The sequence below is a fragment of the Notechis scutatus genome, chromosome 6 (genome assembly GCF_049901735.1).
Source record: "Notechis scutatus isolate UNSWTSFEM ecotype Mainland chromosome 6, rNotScu1.2, whole genome shotgun sequence".
Lineage (NCBI taxonomy): Eukaryota > Metazoa > Chordata > Lepidosauria > Squamata > Elapidae > Notechis > Notechis scutatus.
The window spans coordinates 51,670,362-51,688,665 of NC_142014.1; the positions used below are offsets into that span (position 1 = coordinate 51,670,362).

The window sequence follows — 18,304 nt, forward strand, 5'->3', positions numbered from 1 at the left end:
CAAATAATTTTGATTTTTGGATCTGAGAGAGTCTTGAAGAACCCCCAGGAATGCTCAGACTATGGAATATTGGCTTAAGGAATGTCTTTACCAGCACTTCATGTTACATTTGATATAAAGCTAGTACTACCGCTGAATGACATTCCAAAGATATTCCCCCTAATCAGAAAGAACTGGAAGCAACCTTGGAGGTCTTCTACTCCAGCTCCCTGCTCAAGCATTTTCAGACAAGTTCTTAAAAACCTCCAGTGATGAAGCACCCACACAACTTCTGAAGGCAAGCTGTTCCACTGGTTACTTGTCCTCACTGTTAGGAAGTTTCTCCTTAGTTCCAGGTTGCTTCTCTCCTTTTTTAGTTTCCATCCATTGTTTCTTATCCTGCCCTCTGGTGCTTTGGAAAACTTCCAATGATGAAATACCCACAACTTCTGAGAAAGCTCTGTATTTTGCTTTGCGCATCGGCCAGTTTGACAGAACTCTCAAAAAGCAAAGTTTGACAGACAAACAAAAACAGTGCTAAACCGTCACTAAGAGAACAACTTGAGGTCTCTGGTCTTAAATCGCTGGTCTTAAATCGCTGGGGCCCCCATGGGAGTGAGCGGGATAAGCAGGGCGCGTGCTCGGACAGCCTTTCTTCCTCTCGGACATCTTTCCCAATCCGTGTAAGGGCCGCCGTGTGATTGGCTGAATGCAGGAAACGTCACATAATACGGCAGCGGCCTGGCCGAGGGTGGTGCCAGCGATACGTTGCATCCCTCTCTAGCTTCTCCTTTTCTGTGCTCTCTTTCATGCAGCCGGAGGAGATCGTAGCAGCGGCGAAGGAGCAGCTATGGTCGGCGTCTTCTCCTACGAGAGCTTGGTCCATGCCATGGCTGGAGCTGTGGTGAGTAGGATGCGGAGGGAGCGGGTGTGAGGAAGACCCGGAAATGAGGGTCTGGAAATGAGGATTTGGCTGGATTAAAGGAAGGCACGGAGATGGAGGGGAACCTTGGATTTGTTCCACCTGCCTTCGGTGCGTTGGGCTAGAAAAATAAACTGCTGTTAGCTTTTGAAGTCGAGCTGTCCTCCTAACTTTTGTCTCAGTGGCTGCCTGTTAGTCTGAACTGCCATCCTAAGTATTTATTTCCTTAGTTATTATTTACTGTTACGCTCCGTTTGCATAGGAGCTTGAAGAGCATAGATTATCAATAAAACCACTGCTGCAGAAGAAAAGATTACATTTTTCGTTGTGGATGGTTTCATAAAAATTGAGTTCAGCTTGATATGCACAAGATAACTACAGTCTTGAAAGGAAGATTGATACTTTTAAGGTATACATTGAAATATGTTTTCTGCCTTGAGTTATTTGTAAAAGTAATAAGACAAGATACAGACAAATAAATAAATAAATAAATTACAACCTTGTTAATTGTACAATCCATTAGATTAAATGTCCACTTGCTTATCTATTTTTGCCTAATTGCAAATCTATTTATCAATAACTAGGGTCCAGAATCTTGTCAGGATATGCCAATGTTTGTTACTAAACTTGACTTGCTGGATGACTTGGCTTTTGTTTTAGATGCCACTTTAAATTTTTCTCATCTAGAAAATATTTCTGTTTCTAATCTCAATTTACACTAGTTTCTTTTCAAATCCTTTGATGATCATGTCTTATCAAATTGGTGCCAACTCTTAGCATTAATATAGGTTTTTTTTTAGGAATTCAGATTTATAACCTGAATAGAAAAATGTTCAGTATTATGGGAATTTTTATTCTTTTTCATTTTTTAAAAAAAGTTTAGGAACTTTGGTACCAAGGCTGACTCGTCCTTCTATCCTTCTGAGGTCAATAAATTGAGGGCCCAGATATGCTGACTGTAAACTACTTAGAGAGAGCTATAAAGCACTGCTGTAAAGATAAGCAATATGTGACTTTGTAAACTGCTTAGAGAGAGCTATAAAGCACTGTGAAGCAGTATATAAGTCTAAGTGCTATTAGTTTTCTCTTAATAGCTTCTATGATTACTTGTTTGATACACTTCATCAACATGCCTGTTAAAAGGATTTTTAACATTTTAATTAATATATATTAATATATCACCGATACAACAATGAGAAACTGCAAACAGTTTGCAAATCTAATGGATTATAGTTATTTATGATTATTTTAATATCTGGATTATTGTAATAAAACAGTATAATTTATACACCCAGTAGTGTACAATCCAGGAATCAACATAGATGGTACATCTCTTTATTATCAGTGATCCAGATTAAAAACATAATCGGGTACAGTGTAAAGAATCAAGGAAAATTAATGACTTCATTAAGAAGCCTCTGCTAACCATGTCAGTCAGAATAAAATGTCTAATGTTAATATTGTATATATAATCACCCACACAAATGGATTCATAAAATTATACTTAACAAACAAAAAAGGGAGCCAATTTTTGAAAAAGTTGTTTCCCCCCAAATTCACCCTATTATAATCTCTTCTACTAGAGTAAGTTCAGAATTCTAAATAAAGTATGCTGTCATTTTCATATGTCATCCACTATGATGAGTTCTTTTTGGTAAATGCTACATCCAAAAAAGGGGTTTAATTTTTCTTTCCTTTGTTACAAGGGAATTTTTATTATACCAAAAACACAGTGATCCTTAAACAGAATGTATGATACTTCCTATTTCTTACCTATGACCCTATTTTTACATATTTTGTGTTACCTCAAAGGATTTTTATCTATAGCTTCTATGAATATTCATACAATCCTTGTTCTCTTCCCCCTTCCTCCTTTACAGACAGATTTGAATTACTTATACCTGTGAAAAGATACAGCATTGGTTAGCTATATCTTGGACTGCTCTCTCAGCTGTAGAGACTGCTGGGCAAATTCCTTAGTTGCAATTGCATCTACCTCTTAACAATCATTAGATACATTAAAATTACTTGGCTTTGTTTCTGTCGTTTGATTCAATATTTTCAGCCAAGTACCAATTGCTGCCATCCTGACCTCTAATGGGACTTAAGCATCTTATAATTTTTTGCTAGGAAAGGAAAAGTTCCTTACCAGCAGTTGGATGGCTGTTACTTGTCAGTGTTTTTATTTTTGAGTCTGAATTCCACACACTTCATCTCCCACACTGACATTTACCCCTCTTTGCCTGGCATTTCCTTCTCTTTCACTTGCAATCTTAATTTCTTCTGTTGTCCCAAATAATTGCAATTGCCCATCTCAAAATACAGTATACACCCATATCTAAGTACTGAAGACATCTTTCTTTTGGAGCATAGGTGTGGCCCAGCTACTCATGCTGTCTTAAAAGTGTGGGAGGGTGTTACTGGATAAAATAAGGGAAGTCTTATATTGACTGTTGTAAGGCTCTTCCATACACAGAAATTAGATTATATAATTATACAAATATATTGTCTTGCATTTTGTATCGTTTTATATATTATATGTGAGGGTAGTTCCTCAGTCCAGAAAAGCAGTTCATAATTGCTCAGTTAAAAAAATAATAGTTCGAGACTGATTTGCATGTGAAATGTGAACAGCCATTCTGTTATAACTTGTTTAAACCTGCATAGGTGGATCAAGGATGAGAATGTCATAAAATTATTTCATGAGCTCATTGTCTTCTGGCTCATGGATTTAACGATTGCTAAATAAGTTTCACATTTCTTATGTGTCTGAATAATGTTGATAATCAAATAAGAAATTAGATCTTATCTAGTTGCTTGTGTGTGGACATATTATATAGCAATGCTTAAAAGTTTGTGAATCTTTTTTATTTTCAATATTTTTGCATAACTATGACCTAATAGTTTTGAAATATTATCTAAAATGTGATTTGTTTGTCACACAATTCTATAAATAGATTTGATTAAACAAATGTCAAAAACTATATACTTATTGTATATATTAGGAATGCAATATATTTTTGTATTAATTCCTCCTTTGATAAGTAAAATAAAGATTAATGTTAAAACTATAGATAGAAAGCTACAGGGATAGATTGTGTATAATATATCAATATTGTGCTTCACCCAAATATCTTATCAGAACTGTACTATGACCAGTTGTAAATAAAATATAAATATTAAATTATTGCAGTGTGCCTGGAATATGCATAAAATCTGTTTCAAATGCTTACAGTATCAAACAATTTTAATTTATTGTGAACCACATTTTTAATGGGCAGTTGTATGCAGATTTTTTTAAAGTAAATATTTTCATAGCAACGGTCAGATCCAGAGAGTTCTGTTTAAGTTGAAAGTGAATTCATGTACAAGAAGCTTTTTCACTGCCATATTTCATAATGTTTGATGTAGCTTTCTTTCAGGCAAGGATTTAAAAATATCCTCCTGAGTTGCCCAGTTTGTGCTATTGCCAGTACAATATGCTGCACCATGAATTAAGTCTGGTTACTTATTTATCACTTTTATAGCAATATTTTTATTTTATTATATATGTTCTTATTTTTGATCCAATTTTAATCATTATTTTGCTGAATATTTGGATATTGGATATTTTACTTTATCTGGTCAAACGGCTGCAATAAACTTATTTGATTTAATATAGGTCATTGTATATTTGCAAAAAAAATCTGCATGCTCTACATAATTATTTTTTTGTGTGTGCTAAATGTTTTAGGGTAGTGTGACAGCAATGACTGTATTTTTTCCTCTGGATACAGCTAGACTAAGACTTCAAGGTAAGCAACCCATTATTTTACATTTAGCCTTTGAGAATATTATATATAACATACCAACTTGTTTTTGCATTTATATCTTAAAATTCGTTCAGGGTAATAGCTGATCTTTATTTTGTTAGCTGCTAGTATTTTTTTGTATTTAGTTAGTTCACTCTATTTTTGTTTTTGTTCTTTCAAGTTTTGTTGACATGTTATTGGGTGATTGATTTGTTTTATCCAATAATTTTTGGAGAAATGCTAGGCTCCTGATAAAGCTGATGAATATCCTTAATATGATATTGTTAGAGTCATTAGAGAAAAGACTCATTAACAACTATATTATTGTGGATTTCTAAACTGCATGAAAATCTGGATGTTCCAAAAGATTATTTATTATTCTTTATTCTCAATACTGTAGACATAAAAGAAAATTATATTCACATTTCAAATATACGTTTTAGCACAATACAGTAACCAGTTTGAGAAATGCAGAAAGGTGATGGAGAAATCCTTTCAATAATTAATTTTAGGATTTTGCGGTTAAGTATAAAAGACAGATATTTAAAACTGAAAACAGGCAACTAATGTAATTATTCTTAGAGCAGATATAAAATACTCTTTTGATGTAATCTTAAACTTTCCAATGAGGAAAAGCAAAAAGTCTATGTATTTCTTTTTTTTAATTTATATAAATGCAAACTTTTCTAACCCTATTTCTTAATTTGTGTTCAGTTGCAGACCTATCCATGAAGGAGAAAACAACTGTTCTGTTTTAGATTGAATCAGTGAACCTGAAGATTAAATAATTAATGCACTTTTACTTCTGCCCTAGCTTCCTCATAATATTAGAAGATGATCTCAAAGCAATATTGAAATATATAACTTAAAAAACATTTCTTGTTTTCTAGTTGATGAAAAACGCAAATCAAAAACCACACATGCAGTTCTTTTGGAGATAATTAAAGAAGAAGGCATGTAAGTACAGGGCTATTTTGCTAGGAGAATTAGTTTTTTAAAACTTCTGTGGAGAACAATGTGTACAGGACATCTTCCTAAATTTCCGTTAAATAATTTGAATGGTTGTAATTTAAACAGAGCCACTAAATCTCTTTTAGAAAGCACAGAAAAAAACAAAACAAAAAAAAAGAATTGATGAACATATTTTTCTTTGTAATTCAAACACTTACAAAAATTAAAAGGCAGGTTTAATCTTCCATACTAAGGGACTTCTTGTAATATTGTTGCTTCTTCAAGAAGAATTTCTAGGCAGGAATTACATTGGCTGAAATCTTGCCTGAATAAATTGGCCTATATGTAGTTAAAACTTCTATCACATAAAAACATTTGTGATGTCTTTAGTATGAACAGAATATTGTTAATTATACTGTATAATTATAGTATGTTAATTTTTAAAATATGCCTCCATAAAATTATCTCTGAAAGGTAATACTTGAACAAGAAACAATGTGTTTGAATTGGATGTTTCTTGCCTTCAGACTGGAATTGTATTTCTTTTGATTTTTCAAATAATTAATAAACAAAAAACAAAAAAATAACTCTTGGGTTATTTTCATAGTTATTCAGAAATAAATATGTTCAGTTAAATTTAGTCCTTAGTATAGAATCGTATTCTGTCAAATAATTAAATATGTTTTATTTTGTCACTTGGTTTCTTGAACTCTTAACCCAAAACCTTTTAATTAGTAGATATATTTAATAGATTAGGTTGGGAATGGGGTGCAGATATGCTTTTTTGCTATGATGATTGCATTATTTTCTTTTGCTTTTGTTATTTTATTCCTTAGCATTGCACCCTATCGAGGGTGGTTCCCTGTTATCTCCAGCCTTTGTTGTTCCAACTTCGTCTATTTCTATACATTTAATAGTTTAAAAACTCTTTGGGCTAAAGGTCATCATTCAACCACAGGAAAGGACTTGATTCTTGGGGTGGTTGCAGGTAATAAAATCCTATCAGAAATTTATTGAATTTGGGATATGGATTAATTTATCCATGAAGGCAATTTAAAATAATGAAGTGGTAAATGTATTTTTAACTTGAAAGGATTTGTCTCATTTCTTCTTTTCTAATTTTACTTCTCTTAGATTTTTTTACTTTTGTATAACTGAATGTTTCTCTTCATTTCATTATCTTATTTTTGAACATGAGCATGTGCTGAGTTGATGCTTATACTCATATCTTTGGAAAATCATTCATTTGATATTAGCAGTGAAATTTCATAATTTTATGAAGTATTTTAATATAGTGTGAGTGGTAAATATAACGGTATATACAAATATAACTGAAAATGTATATTATGAATTTAACATCAGATGTTTTCCAAAGCAAAAATCAAAAAATGTAAATATTTGGCAAATTTAGTATTTATCTGATATTATTTATTCTGTGAAATACATGTTCTTTATTAGCAATATTCCATTACTATTTGTATATATAAATTATACACACACACATCCCTATCAATTTATATAGCCACCTATTTTACTAATATGATTATGGGGAATGTACAATGAAGCAAACAGTCAAAGCCATCTAAAGCAACAATTGAAAACAAACACAAATATAAATAAGACAGCAGTAGAATGCATCAGCATATTACACACGGCATAGCAATCTCACAAGCTGACTATTTTCCTGGGATTCTCAGCCTGTTGGAGGAACTAATTTTTATTTCCTCTTAAGCAGGAATGATGTCACAGAGTGGGTTCCATGGTAGAAAAGATCTCTGGGTTCCTGTCAAATGGAAATCTTTAGCAGAAGGAACCTGTAACACACCCTTCCTGCCAGACCTGATGGAACAGTTAGGTTCTCTCTGGGGAGAGATAATCCCTCAAATAATCTGGTCCCATGTTAAAACAGCATCTGAAATTGAATCTGGAAATAAACCAGCAACCAATACAGCTCACAGTGCAGAGATATAATGTGTGTCTTTCTATGGCTGCCAGCACTGCTGCATATTTCTTGATCTGTATTATTTATTTTGGTTTATTATTTATTCTAACTTGTGAAACTCTCTGATGTTATGTGCCACTTCAGATTATCTAAAATATGCCTTTTGAATCCTTAATTTTATTTAACAGTTTAGCACTTCTGATTTTCTCAATACATGATTTCATAATGAAGAATAATGTGGGAAGTTTGCATCAAGTTATGAAAAATATTTGGAAATAATTAGGTGTGCACCTGTTGTGAAAACAAACTTGCTTTTCTTGCCTTGCTCAATTAAATGTGTAATAATTGGTAAAGAACCAAAATAAAGTAAGCTCTATGGATGTCTATGGACTAAAAAAGTTCCTTGGATGAGAAACGAAATGTTTTTAAGGCAAAAAACAAGAAAGTCCAGTTGCCTTTTGGAAAAGCACCTTTAGGACAAGTTTCCTAGACTTTCCATTTTAAATACTTTTTCCTCCAGAATAATTTCAGTCTAGATTTTGTGAAGTATTTCAAATAGTATGTCTTCTATTTTACACATTAAACTGATTAAAGTTAAAATTTTAATTTGATTTTAATTTTCTGAGGCCTCTTTTTACTGAATTTTGCTTTTGTTTCCTTAGGTGTAGTGAATGTACTGTTGACTACTCCGCTGTGGGTGGTAAACACCCGTCTTAAACTCCAGGGGGCAAAATTTAGAAATGAAGATATTATACCAACCAATTACAAAGGCATTGTAGGTACGTTGTTGGGGGGGGGTTGCCCTCATTTTTATATTTAAATTATGCTTTTTCAAACTCAGTATACCAACACATACCTCTACCACTCTTGAGGCAGCATATTGACATAGTTTTCCGTGCTCATCAAACATCCTTTTTCCCCCCCAAAAAATTGGTGAATTACACTGATATTAGTAAATTACACTGGAACACCACTCCAAAGAGAAAACAGAGTGTGCCACTCCACAAGGATTCTTTCGGTTTTAAAAAAATGCCATTTGGTCTACATGGGGCACCTGCTACCTTCATGGAGTTAATGAATAAAACCTTACCAGATCAAGGGGAATACTGTATTGCTCATTTAGATGATATTCTCAACTAAGCATGACTTGGGAAGAACACATTCAACACCCAAGGCAAACAATTGATTGTCTAGGGCAGGGATGTCAAACTCCCGGCCAATTGGCTGAATGAGTCACGTGCTGGCCACGCCCATACCTCATTTAGCAAAGGGAAAAAAGTCCCGATACATCACATGATGCTGCTGTGACGACGTGAGTTTGACACCCCTGGTCTAGGGAAAGCTGGCTTAACCATAAACAGAAAAAGTGCCATCTGAGATATCAGGAAACCCAGTACTTGGGGTTTGATCAGAGAAAGGTGGCAACCTTGAAACAGGTAGAAACTCCCAAACCAAAGATGTTTGCTCTTTTCTGGGTTTGGAGGGATGCTATCAAAGGTTTATCCCTCTAAGACAGCGGTCGCTAACCGGTGGGCTGCGGCCCACTGGTGGGCCGTGAGAAAATTTTGGTGGGCCGCAGAGAAATCTCACCCCCACAAAGCAATTAATCCAGGCTGTGCAGAAACACAAGGCTGCGCCGCCCACATGGCCCACGGGAACCCTCCCCGCCCACTCCTTACCGGTAAACTTGCATGCTAAATTGCTATTTTTCCTTTTTCTGACCATCGTCTGTTCTGCTGTGCAGGGAGATTTAGATTAGCTAGGAAACAGGAAATGGTTGGATTTCTTGCTTTCTAGCTAGTCTTTAGATCTTCAGCTCAGCACAGCTGAGCCTCCCTTAGGACTGAAGGTTTGCTTGCAAGCAAATTCAGTGCAGACTCACGGGAAGCAAATTTGTGAGATTGAGCTAGCCGATGGCAGATAGATAGATCGCTCAATGATTCTGTGAGCAACTCAATCTGCCTGCTTTGCCTGATTTTGGGTAAAAGTTGCTCTTTTTTAATAAAAAAATCAATATTTACATACATGGTGTGTTGTGAATTAATTTTGTGAGTTTGCTTGCAAGCAAATTTTATGAGTTTGCTTGCAAGCAAATTTTATGTGACAGACTGAGCTAGCCAATAGCAGATAGATTGATCTCTGAATGAATCTGTGATTCTGTGAGCAATTCAATCTGCCTGCCTGCTTTGCTTGATTTTGGGTAAAAGTTGCTCTTTTTTAATAAAAAATTCAATATTTATATAAATATTTATAATATTTACATACAAGCCATACCCAGCCAGTCACATGACCACCAAGCCACACCCACAAATTACACCATGCCCACAGAACCGGTTAGTGGTCCCTGGGATCTAAAATTATGAGTTTGGTGGTTCCTGAGGTCTAAAAGGTTGGCGACCCCTGCTCTAAGAGACCAATGAGAAAAGTAGAACCTTTGAAAGTACAGTGGTCTAAGGAATGGCAGGAGACATTTTTGAAAATAAAAGATGCATTATGTAGGAAGCCAGTATTAAAAGGGCCAGATTTCTCCCAACAGTTTGTTGTATAGATAGATGCGTCTAATGTAGGCTTGGTGCAGTGTTTATTCAAATCCGGTGATCTACTTGTCAAAGAAATTCCTTCCAAGGGAACAAAAATATGGCACAATTGAAAAGGAAGCCTATGGACGGAAATTGAAATGGGTAATCAGTGCTCTTTGTGTGTATTTCTGGGGTTGTGAATTCACTATAATAATTGACCACCGACCACTCACATGGCTGTTAGCAGACGAAGGATACCAATTCCTGATTAAGTATTATACAGTGGGCAGGATATCAAAATGTCATCAGTGATTTCCTATTGAGATATGGGAAGCACACAGAGATGGAAAAAATATCAAAAATACTTTAATTAAAATTATTAAAAGGGGTGAGGCATGTTACAGGACAGGCTGACTACAAAATGGCCAGCACTTGTGCTGCTGTTGTCCTGTTCTTTTAAATCATTTTCCTAGGCAGCACAGCAATTGTTGACTATAAAAGTTGAGCAGAGAGGCAGCTGGATGCAGTGGTATGTGTGCTCATAAAGCAGCCTGAAACAGAAAGAGATACTGTTCTGCAGCAGTAGCACTCAAAAAAAGTAGTAGTTGGAGGAGCAGGAGGAGGAGATGTAATAAAAGTGGGAAAGAGCAGAATAGCGAGCAGTGAGTACTAGCCTTTTCAAACAGGGAAAAGAGACCATCTTTTCCAAAACAGAAAAGTAACAAATTTATCACACTTTGTGCCTCTTCTGTGTAGCTATGTAAGCAAATCATTTTGCATGCAAGGAAGGTTTTAATGAGAAATTCACATACACAGTTATTGAAGCCAGATTTTCAGATATGAAAAGGGGACTGTTCTTAACTCTGTCCTTAACCCACATTTCTATGTAGGATGGCACTCATAAATGGACTGCTTATTACTAAAAATAGCAGATGGCATTGTCCTTCCTTGAGCTGATGATACAATGCTTTTAGAAACCTCTGAAAATAGGCTGTATATTAAAAATACGCAGCTTCAGCATTGTGCACCTTCAACAGTTCATCGGTTAAAGGAATGAGAACGCTGTCCGCCATTTTTTGCAATAGATGGGCATTTCTATCTAGGGGTTGTCTTTTTAAGTTTGATGTTTTTAACCTGAGGATGCCTATACAGGCAAAATAAAGAACATAACAGTTCTATTTGAATAGACTAAGTATTCTCATGGATCCAGCCAGAAAAGTATTTTACTGCTGAGAATCAGTCTTCCTAATGATTTGATGAGTGAATAATAAAGGCAGTGTCTGGTTTCCTCCAGTTGTGCCATTGAATAAAAAGGATTACATTAAAGAAACTTTAGGGACAAACAAAATGAATTATGTCTATTCAGGTCTTTTAGCAGGGAATGAACCAAGCAGATGCTTTAGGGGGCATTATTTATCACAAATATATTTTTCACATGCACATGGCTTTCAGGAGACCTATTTTAGTTGATTTATGAGTTCCATGTAATATTGAAAAGAGTTTTTTTTAAATTTCAAATGGCATAGATAACAGCCCATTCTTCAAACTGGTGATTTCTTAATTGATAAGGTTTTGTGAACATAAGAAATTATTGTATTTGTCTCATCTGAAACTAAGGATTAGAGTAAAATATTTTCAACAGAAACTTGCTACCCATCAATCACCAAATCTCTAAACTTTCCATTGCTTCTCCTTGGGATAATGGAAACAATGTATGCTGAAGAATAGAAGGAATTGAAATGAATGGTAAAATCAAGAAAAAGATCAGTATTTCTATTAGACAATTGCTGGCTAAGATCATTAGAACTCTGGGGAGATTTAGCAGTAACTATACACACATTTAATTTATATTAAACATACATGACATGGTATCAGAAGTGTTACTTTGCAATCAGCTAATTAAATCAATCAATGATAGAAGCAAGTAAATCAAAAAGTAATTTTCTGCACGCCAAACCTCTTTAAGTTGAGAAGCAGAAGGGTTAGTCTGCCTTTACTAAATTCTGCTTATTTGATCAGCCTTGCATTGCTGAAAGAAAAATTAACACTGCTTAGAGTAGTGCGGCATAGAAACATTATAAATACATCTTTGAATTATGTCACAATTACAGGAAAAAAATTGAATTGATTCATAAGACAGCTTTTGTGTGCTGTAGTTTTGTCTGTCCAGTTTTAAGAACTCCCACACCCTTCCTGCCACCTTGAATTTGATCGTTCCAGCTTATTAAAATTTTTGCATGATCAATACTGAACAATAAAGTAAAATCTGCTACAGTGAGTCCATACAAAATTAATTATTTGAATTCTGATCTAAATTGCAAAATAAATGTAGAACATTATGAATAATGTTAAACTTCCAGACTGATCAAATGTATAATTCTGCATCCTCTGTAAAATTCTTATTTCCCTTATTTATTTTTCTAATCAGATGCATTTCATCAGATAATACGAGAGGAAGGAATCTTGGCTTTGTGGAATGGTACTTTCCCCTCACTGCTGTTAGTATTTAATCCTGCCATACAATTCATGTTTTATGAAGGGCTTAAGAGGAAAATTTTAAAAAGACAACTGCAGGTGAGATTCCAAGACTTACAAGAAAGATGATGTTTAACTTTGATCTCAGAAATTGTTCCATTCAACTAAATCGTTACCATTTTGGTTTAGGGTTAGGATGGATTCGAAGGTGCTTAATTTTTTTTTTTTTTGAATCAAGATACTAATTTTTTTTCCATATTGTTTTAGCTGTCTTCACTGGATGCCTTTGCTATTGGAGCAATAGCCAAAGCAATTGCTACTACTCTCACTTACCCTATGCAGACAGTACAGTCAATTTTACGGGTATGTAATGTCAAATCACTTTCATTCACACCTTAACTTGTAGGGTGTTCCATTTAATAGTTCTTAATTTGTTTGTTCCATTTAATAGTTCTTAATTTGTTATTAGACAAGCACAGCTTTTAATTGAGGCTAACAAAGCTCTTAAAAAACTTTCTCAGACTTTCACAATTAGAATATTATGAATTAATAGTAGCATATGGCTTTCATAATGGATGCTGCATTAGCATATTAGAGTATATTTATTACTGTTAGGCAGGATTTCTCCTTTGCCTCTCTGCATAAAATGTTGCATGGCATTATGTAATAGTGAGGTAAGCCTGGTAGCTTCATACTCTTCATACTTTGTAAACCATTTCTATTAACACCACAGCTCAAGTTATATGCCAGAATTTAAAATAATTATACTTATTTCTCATTTGGAAGACTGGAGGAAAAGAAGTGGAAGAGTAGCTGACAGCACTCTTCCAAGATAGCCAACAGCTAAACATGGACGAACTTTTTTACAACAAGAAACAGTAAACTAATCTCATTTTCCATTTCTAAAAAAAAAATGAGGTTTTTGAATGGGACTTTAAAACAGAAATAGAAAAAAAGCAATTATTTGAGCTTTCTTGTTTTTCTTAGTTACAAGTTAATTGACTGGCCCTATTCTACACCACCCCTTCCCCATCCTTCTTCAGGCCATTTCACTAGTTCTCTGGCTTCTTCTAACAAAAATAAGAAGACCACCTCAATACTGGGCGAAGATCCTGTCATAGAATGGCTCAGTTGAATTCATGGCAAAACAATATTTGCTCACAGCAAAGACTGACATTTTAATATTCAAGTAAATTAGCCTTCATTAAAAATAATCTGGATCTGTGCAAAAGCAACTTTGAAGTTTTGCACAAAAGCATACAGAAAGACACACAGACATTATTGAAACCCATGCCCAAGCAGACAACTTAGTTAAGCAATAACCCTTAGGACCAAGTAATAATAAATTATAAGCCAATAAAGGTGTCAGTGGGCTGACTCTGGTGTGCAAGCAGTTAAAGAAGTTACTTCATCAAAGCTTATTCCCTGTTATTAAATCAGGTTCCTCTTCATTGCACAGCCTTAATTCTAGTCAATGGATCCAAAAGAGCAATTGCAACTTCTCTGGGACAGCTTCTTCGTTGCCAAATAGATTTTTGCTTGTTTGAGTGGCTCCCACATTTGCCTTGCAGTAAATGAATCTCTCTGACTTTTAAGCAATTTGTTATACCTCACATGTCACTTAAAAGGCAACAATTTATTGCTATTTTTAAATTGTTCCAATCAAAGGGTACATGTTGGATGGGCAACTCCTTTGTTCAGTTCTGCTACATGTGAACTACATAGTATTTTAATTAATTAATAGCAGTATCTCATCTCCCCATTTGTCCTTGGTTAAGCAGGCAGATATGCAGAATGAGGCCAAGTATGATACAGAAGAAGCTGTACTTATCAACACTTTTGGAGCTTTGCCCATGGTCAGGCAAGATGATACTTTACAAAAGGTGGATAGCTTTAAAAGAGAACTCTGCTATCAACCTGACTGACCAAAGTTAATAACAAGTTCCAGTCTTTAGGACTCTCTTTGGAAAACCTCTGTCCATTAGTGTTTGAAAATGCCATATATCTTTTCCTTTTTAAAGACTTACTTTGATAGATATCACAATGACTATCTGTCACTACTGTTATTTAACCAGGATACTGACATATATTTCTAGATTGCACAAATTTTGGTGTTAAAGTCTACTATCTGTGTTAAAGTCATTATACTGAATTTAATGTAATGTAATGCATTATATGTCTTTTTAAATAACAATTACAGGTGTACATGTTTCATTATTGTGCTCTCTGGCCCAAAGGCCATAATAAGTTTAAGTTATGTTTAAGTTATGTACAGGAATATAAAAGTTTGATCACAATACTTTATATTAACAACCAAAATATTTCATAATTTTGCACACTTCTGTAAGCAGAAATTAAGAGGAAAAATGTTCATTTATTCATTTTGTCTCCTTTTCAGTTTGGACATCACCGAATGAACCCTGAAAACAGGAGATTAGGTAGTCTTAAAAATGTCCTCTACCTTCTTCAGCAAAGAATAAAGTAAGCTTTGCATTTTTAACTGGCTTCTACTTAACCCAGTTTAATATCTTACTAGATTGCTGTAAATTGGGCACTTTGTAAATGGATAGTTACAGAGAGATAAATTTATTATACACACATACACAACAGCAAAATTTTAAATTGTAATAATAGAATAAAAGCCCTGGAATTATTCTTTGATAAAACTATTTATAATATCTTAAAATTAGAAGGGACAAAAGAGGTCATCTAGTTCAATTTATTGCTTAGTGAACAATCCACTATAGCATCTCTAGAGATGACTATCCAGCCTCTGACTAAATACCTCTAATGAAGGAGTTGTCACTACATTATTTGGAAGCCTGTTCCAATGATTGACAGTTCATATAGTTCCTCTTCTGCATATTGTAGATATTAAGATAACAATTACTTTTCTCCTAGGTGCCACCTTCAGTTCTTCAACCATTTTCTCCCTTTCATTGGGGATTAGGTCCAGGATAGCAGACCCACTATTTTCCACATTCTTATAAATGAAGTTGTCAGCAAGAGAGTAAAAGAATTTATTGAATCTCTGATTCTTGGCAGAATTAAATTTCCAGCAGATGTTAGGATAAGGGAAATCCATGATGTCTGTTGCATGCCTGTTTGAAAGACTGGTTTCCTGATACATTAAGGCCTCATTCGTATCTTGTCTACTCAAATCTCCACAAACAAACTATAAATCTCTACAATTCTCATTTTTCTTTCTCACTGTTTATTCTTAAACCAAATACTTTCTACAGGATTTCCATGCTCCAGTTCATAAATTTCTGTGCAAGTATATTTTTTATTTATATATAGTGCACCATCCCCAGGCTTTTCACTGGGCCTCCTGTTTTAGAAGAAACTATCTGATGATCATGGGCAAGTTTCTACCAAGTTTCATTGATGCTTGTACATCACATTTGGTTTCCTGGATCTCTAGTTCTCCCTGTTTATTAAAACATATCAGCTCAATTTATTATGATCTGGCAGCATGCAGGAAGAGAAGAATTTATAATATTTCTTGCTGCCAGCCAGCAGAAAATATGATTAAACCCTCTCTTTTTTGTATTGTATTAATTATGGTAGTATGTTTATTTTTTAGCTGCCTGAATGCTCAATTTGACTGGAAAGGTAGATTATAAATCTGATAAAAATTATGATTGCAGTCTGTAAATCCACACAATACCTAATTATTCTGAGAAGATAAATTAAAACCCATCTATTGGAAATGCCAGTCTCTTTTCCAAGATGTAGCTACCTCTAGAAGTCCAGTGGAAGACAGAATCTGCAGTTCATTCTTCTCAGTTAATACAGCCAATGGAGCACTGGTCTTATTGGCATCTGGTCAAAGAGCGCATCATATCCATAAATCCTTAGTGATTCTTAATAATTGCATTCAAAGAGTAGAAGAGAGCAAAATTGATGTATGTTTGCTATAGAAGGAATAATTATCTGCCTTTTATTTTTTTTAATCAATATAATGTTTAATATGTTTTTTTTATAGGCGTTTCGGATTAGTAGGACTCTATAAAGGATTAGAAGCAAAGCTGCTCCAGACAGTCCTCACTGCGGCACTCATGTTTCTGATCTATGAAAAACTTACTGCTATTACTTTCACAGTCATGGGGTTAAAGCATCCATTAAAGAACTAAGATATTTGACTATAAAGCATATAGAACTTAGAGGGGGAAAATCAGAATCCCTGACAAATGATTGGGTGCCATAAACAATTTTATCCTAAGGCCAAAATTTTATTTTACTGTGCTTGTATTCTCAATCAAAACTGTTGAATGTATCTATGTTCCAGTTTCTAGAAGGCATCACCTTTATTCAGTTTTATGTAAAGATTGGGGCATTCTTCGACTTTTCATATATTTTAAAATACCCTTTAAGCATTAATTCCCCATTTGCTGTCTGATGATATTTCAAATATTTGGTGTTATATGATCATCTTAATAATGAGTCCAGTAAAGATTTTGTTTAAAAATTGTCCTTAGAAGATAAGCTTTAATTGGCTAAGAATATTTTAATTGTCTTGGAAGAACTGAGTTGTGTTCTCTTATGCCTTCCTGTGCAGCAACCTAAGAATTTGAAGAATGGATTTGAAATTGTTTTAAGCATCAATTTTATTACCATTTTAATGCTGAATTAAATATTATGCTAGGCTTCCCTAGTATGATAAAATTGGATAATATACATAAATATAGAATGTTAATCATGTCAGATTTCTGACATTTAAGAAATTAAAATTATTCCATACATACTCTTCTCCCTCTTCTATCATATGACCCATTTTAACATAAATGGCAGAATTGGGAATTATCTTTTTATATTAGTAGAAGCCCCATCTTTAAAAAAAATTTGATTACCATGTGAGATTGTTCAAACATTGTAATTATTTATTGTATATCAAAGTTGGTAACTATGAATCTTGGGTTTATATGTTACCTCTCTGATTTAATTATGGGGCAGTTGAAAACTTCAATTTTTAAATTGCATTTTTCCTTTGGTTCTAATTCAAGTCAACTTCAAACATAGGCATAAAATGATTTATTATTTTCAAGAAATTATAGTTAAGATTTAACTATGCTACTGGTTTAAACAGTATTTTAAGCAATATTTATATATGGTTAATAAACAAAATTAGTTACTGCAGCTATGCTGATAGAAGAGAATAAAGATGGAATGTGCAAGTTTATGATTGATTCTTATTGTGGTAATAGTATTGTACTATCTGTATAATAAATAAATGCCCATATGTCCTATTATATAAAAATGTAATTAAATTTTGAAAGAAGAACCAAGCCACCGCAAATAATAAACATTCCGTATTGTAACTGTAATATGTGAAAGACTAAGAATTATTCAAGAATATTTATTATTTCTCCAGATCCATAACTGATTAATAAAGAATAAACCTGTTTTGAAATTGGTTAAGTTATTTTGTTTCTCAAAACAGAAACATTGTTTGAGCTGTTTCTTACTTTTGTTTTGCCAAATATTAGATCACAGTAACTCTTAATCTGCTTCCAAACAATCTTACGAATCACACAAGTTATTATTGACATGGTGGGAAGGCCAAGCAGCCTCAGTGGACAGGAAGGAACTAATAAACTTGAGAGGAGACAAGCTAAGCATAATCCACAATGGATGAGGAAGGTGGGGCTCTGAAGGCATGAGAGGAAAGCCATCCATCTAGAAGGAACTCCTAAATCAAACTCAAAAGGACATGAAAGCAAAC

General features: G+C 34.1%; 1 protein-coding gene across 1 annotated transcript; it reads left to right on the top strand.

Moving 5' to 3' along the window:
• The first annotated feature begins 656 nt into the window (after window positions 1-656).
• SLC25A17 (solute carrier family 25 member 17) lies at window positions 657-17,992 on the top strand. The gene is made up of 9 exons (XM_026694822.2): window positions 657-883; window positions 4,635-4,695; window positions 5,583-5,649; window positions 6,480-6,631; window positions 8,248-8,364; window positions 12,533-12,678; window positions 12,847-12,942; window positions 14,978-15,060; window positions 16,568-17,992. Exons 1-9 carry the CDS (start codon window positions 830-832, stop codon window positions 16,713-16,715), a joined length of 924 nt encoding a protein of 307 aa, XP_026550607.1. The 5' UTR covers window positions 657-829; the 3' UTR covers window positions 16,716-17,992.
• The last annotated feature ends 312 nt before the right edge of the window (window positions 17,993-18,304 follow it).